Genomic DNA, 4911 nt, shown 5'->3' on the forward strand with positions numbered 1-4911 from the left:
CAACAATCCAATCAATCACAAATCACAGATCAACAACACAAGCAAATGCACGAACTCACTCCGTCGTCGTCAATGCGCTGCTGCCAATCACAGCCGGGGTCCCTTGCCACCGCCATTTCCCTTGGCCACGGCCACTGCCGCACGTCACCGCCGCACGTCGCTGCCCCGACCGGAGAGGGAGAGGAGGAGGGAGACCGGATCTGCACCCGGTCACCTATGGGGAGGCCGCCCGCCACCTCCCTTGGCCACCGCCGCCGCCGGACATCACCGCCACCAACCTACCACCCCGACCTCCCCCTCCCCTGATCTGGCCGCCTTTGATGAAGCCGATGGAAAGGGAGAGGCAGAGGGGACCGGATGTGCTCCTCCTCGTCGCGGGCCGCTGGTCCATGCGTCACTGCTCGCCGGCTAGGAGATGGGGATGGAGGGGGAGGGAAGCGGCCGGCCGGAGAGAGTGAAGGCGGATGGAGAGGGGGACTCGGCGGGTGCTGGAGGGGGAGGGAGAGGGGACGGCGGCGGAGGAGAAGGCGTGGGCAGGAGGGGGAGGAGGAGGGGAGGGCGGTGCCGTGGTGGAGAGGAGTCGAGACTTCTCTCTTGCGCGTGGATAAGGCCGGAGGAGAAGATGCGCGGATAAGGAAGAGAAGCAGGGACCTACGCGTGGATAAGTCCGGAGATGAGGCCGGCTCGGCTCGCCCAGTTCGGCTCGGTTTGGTATGGGTGCCGGTTTTTTAATTAACCGGCACCTATAATATATTATTGGTGTCGGTTTTTTAATTAACCGGCACCTATTATATATTATAGGTGTCGGTTCTTTTTAAAAACCGGTACCTATAGTATTGGTGCCGGTTTTTCCTAATGAACCGGCACATATAATCCTTAAAGGTGTCGGTCGTATATTTTTTCAACGTGCGGATGTGGGAAAAGTCTCATAGGTGCCGGTTATAAATGAACCGGCACCTATAAGGCCGGTCCCTATAAGGGTTTTTGTAGTAGTGGGATGAGAATCTAAAGTTGAACCTCTCAACTTCTGGTTTTAGTTCACTTTCTAGATTCTATAACTAAAATTCTTAGAATCCATATGAAAATATGTACTTGGGGACTTGCACATTCTAGAAGAATGGGAAACTATTCTAAACTCTCGTGAAGGGATGTCCACTCGTTGTTTGCATGTCACTCAAATGGTTATGAAAAAAAAATTGAGAAGATGTATTAACATGTGATATATCACTCCACAAACATGTACCTTTCAAATTCAACTTCTACATCTTGCAAAAAAAAAACAAATTGAACTACAGCTAGTAAACTTATATCCGCGGTCAAATTTGTTTTTTTTTGTTGTGATATGTAGAAGTTTTAACTTGCATGTTCGTGGAGTGCTATATCACATGTTACATCATCTCAATATTCTTTTAATTTTTTTCATAATCATTTGAATGATATGCAAACAACGTGGGGACATCCCCTTGAGAGTTTAAAATGCACTCTCGGAAGAATATTTCTTAAGTCAAATCTATTAATATGACTATTTAGTTAAGAACGAGATAAAATGTCGTAAAGATATTATGATTAATTTTGATGAGTAATACAAATTTAGAAATGTCTATTTTGAGAAACACACATGGGTCTTCCGGCTAGCTCCACAAGGTGGTGGGCTAGACGACCTGGGTTCGAAGCCTCACCCCTTCTAATTATTTAATACTTTAGGTTCACAAGGTAGTATTAGATTCTTCCCCTAATATTCACGTCTTTTCGAAATGTCTACTTTAGAATACTCTGTCAGGGTTAATAACACTTATCGTTTTGGTGAAAGCTATATCAAACTTTATAAACTTTGGTTATTAATAACATTTAAAATATTTATGAGACCATATGTATAGATTAGTTTTAAGAAGTAATTCAATAAAATCATATATTTATTAATATATATATATATATATATATATATATATTAATGGTCAAAATTGTAATTGTCTTTTGGAGACTATGTTCTTGTCCAAAATAACAAGTATTATCAATCCAGAGAGAGTAACAAATATATTATAAATATGCTAATTAGAAAAGTGACACCATGCATAGTAGACTAACAGGTAAGGGGAAAAATTGAACAAACTCAAATAAATTGGTTAGAGAACATAGTAAAGAATATGACAAGCTACTCCAAGTGAAGTGAAACAACGAGGTACATATATCCGTACGTAGTTGGCCAAGACCCTGTGGAAACATTTCCTTATTGGTTGGTATTGACGATCAAGCTAAGGAAAAAAGGCACACGCATGCAGGTAATCCACTACTACGTACTCCTGTATGCATCCATCCATGCAAGAAAAAGGCTTCCATATATCCTTGTCACAAGCTAGCTCACAAAACTTCAAACTGACAAGATGACAAAAGTCACAATGCTTGAAATTGACAACACCTAGTAGCTTTACATGCATGCATAGGAGCAAATCTCTCCAACCCCAAAGGTTGTGTGTGTTGTTGTGTACAGGTAGATATAGATGTTGTACTTGAACACCTGAATATATATACTACTGCTATCTAGGAGTATCTGATGACCAATTATTTCTAGAAACGGGCACTTTGTGTTGGAAGCTTGCGTGTGGCCATTTCTCCCCCATGCCCACCTACCACCCAAAACCCCACAAATCTTACCACTCACACATGCGGAAAACCCCCGTTTTCTCCGTGTGGTTGTGACTTGCCGCTGCGCCGCACGCGCTACATAAAGCTTTGGCTCGCTCGCCGCTTCGGCTTCAACGGTGCAGCTTGCCAACCTAAACCGATAATATCGCTCGCTCGCTCGATCCATGGCGGGCGTGGTGCAGACCGTGCAGTGCGACCAGCCGAGCAAGCAGCAGCTGACGGAGGCGGCGGAGGCAGCGGCTGCGGCTGCGGCGGCGGCGTCGCTGAGGATATTTGGGTACGAGGTGGGGGGTGGTGGTGGAGGAGGAGGCGTGGCGGCGGCGGCGGGTGCAAGGCGGGAGGCGGCGGACGTGGTGGTCGGGGCGGGGAGGAGGTTCGAGTGCCAGTACTGTTGCCGCGAGTTCGCCAACTCGCAGGCGCTGGGCGGGCACCAGAACGCGCACAAGAAGGAGCGGCAGCAGCTGAAGCGGGCGCGTCTGCAGCTCGCCGTCGCCGCCGCGGGGACGCCGGCGGGCATGGGCTTCGCTGCGGCACAGGCGCCGGCGCCGCCGCCGGGGCACGTGATCGCCGTAGGGCATCACGCGGGGTCGGTTGCCTCCTACGCGCTGCCCAGGTGGGTCTACCTCGCGGCGCACCACCTGCAGCCCCCGGCGGTGGGCCTGCCGTTCCACGCCACCGTTCAGGCAGCAGCCGGCGCGTGCCACGGCGGCGGCGACGTCGAGACGCGGTTGCTCAGCGTCGCCGCCGCTGGGCGGGGCAGCAGCTCTGCAGGCAGCAGCGCTCACTCGTACGAGGTGTGTGCTCCTGCGGCTCCGGCGGATGACAGCGACGAGGAAGCCTCGGCGATGGGGCTGGACCTCCATCTCAGCCTAGCTCCGGCGAGCTCGGCATGACCGGCCGGTGGCCGGGAGTAGTAACTTTATTTGGTGCACCGCGGCCGACTTAACATGTAACTATTCTCGTGTGTATCCCCTTCATTTTCTTCCCATTTTTTTTAGGGCAAACCCTGTTATTTTCGTTGTTCGCACATCTCGCAAAAATGCAAGAGCTCGAGATATATACAGTACATGCTTGATCAATCATCAAGCTAATATACCTATGTATACTCACACAGTTGCCCCCACTGCATTTGGTGTAATTATCGCTAATTTATAATTCTCTCTTATCAAGTCACACCATCTTATGCCTTATTCGATTAGAGCGGATTGAAGAGGATTGAGGGGAAATATTTCCACACCAAAATATGTGTGGAATAAATCCCCTCCACTCCCTCCCACATGGGGACTAACCGAACAAAGCCTTAATTATTTGTTAGTCATTCGATGATCAATGTAAGACGTGGATTATTTACCTCTCTTCACCATCGTCAATATTAGTAGGGGTGAAAACAGGTCGAGTTTGGTTGGATCTTACCCTTCCTGTATCCTAACCCGTATTTTATAATTGAAATTGGGTCAAGCACGGATAGTGCTGAATATAGATACAAACTCGGATAACATCGGTCACAAATATAGGACGAATATATGCCAAAACAGATACATACACTATAAGTTAAAAAACAACTAGTTAACGCATATGGTCAAAATTGTTTTTTTTTCGTTGCGAGATGTAGAAGTTAAATTTGAACTTATATGTTTGCGGAGTAATATATTATATGTTAATACATCTTCTCAAATTTTTTTATAACCATTTAAATGACATGCAGACAATGAGGGGATATCCCCTCGAAGGATAAAAATCTACTCCCACTATTGTTGTCTGTATTTGCTCACAAGCTAAACGTGCTAGCTCGAGTTAACAAACAATCTAACAAGAATAGATTAACCCAAGCAAACACAAATTACTAGAGGGATGGAGAAGAAGTACTGCAGAGGGACAGTGACACTACAGCGTCACACCGATCAACACGCGACGGCGAGAAACAAGCGACTGAGGTCAAGCTGAAATACTGGCGACGTTTCATCGGAAGTGGATTTTCTAACTCGAGTGACAATCCTTATTTGTACATGTCGTTATAAAAATTATCAAGATAGATCAATATATGATATATTTTTTCACAAACATGTGAGTTAAAATTCGTCTTGTACAATTTGAAACAAAAATAAAAAATTTGACCGTGAATTACACGTTTTCATAGTCAAATTTGTTATTTTTGTTTCTACTTGTATAAGTTGAATTTGAATTTGCATGTTTGTGAAGTGACATATCACATATTGATCTATCCTACTAATTTTTTTCAAATTTTTTATGATTTTTTAAGTGACATGC

The 4911-nt window shown here is 46.2% G+C and overlaps 1 protein-coding gene across 1 annotated transcript; it reads left to right on the forward strand.

The window, feature by feature from the left end:
* The first annotated feature begins 2775 nt into the window (after positions 1–2775).
* Positions 2776–3797, forward strand: LOC127760401 (zinc finger protein 6-like). The gene has a single exon (XM_052284655.1). The coding sequence runs from the start codon at positions 2808–2810 to the stop codon at positions 3534–3536; it is 729 nt and encodes a 242-aa protein (XP_052140615.1). The 5' UTR covers positions 2776–2807; the 3' UTR covers positions 3537–3797.
* The last annotated feature ends 1114 nt before the right edge of the window (positions 3798–4911 follow it).

Source organism: Oryza glaberrima, chromosome 1 (genome assembly GCF_000147395.1).
Source record: "Oryza glaberrima chromosome 1, OglaRS2, whole genome shotgun sequence".
In the NCBI taxonomy this organism is placed as follows: domain Eukaryota; kingdom Viridiplantae; phylum Streptophyta; class Magnoliopsida; order Poales; family Poaceae; genus Oryza; species Oryza glaberrima.

Excerpts from the sequence above, each read along its gene's own strand:
- LOC127760401 (XM_052284655.1), top strand. The coding sequence starts at position 2,808 with ATGGCGGGCGTGGTGCAGACCGTGCAGTGCGACCAGCCGAGCAAGCAG.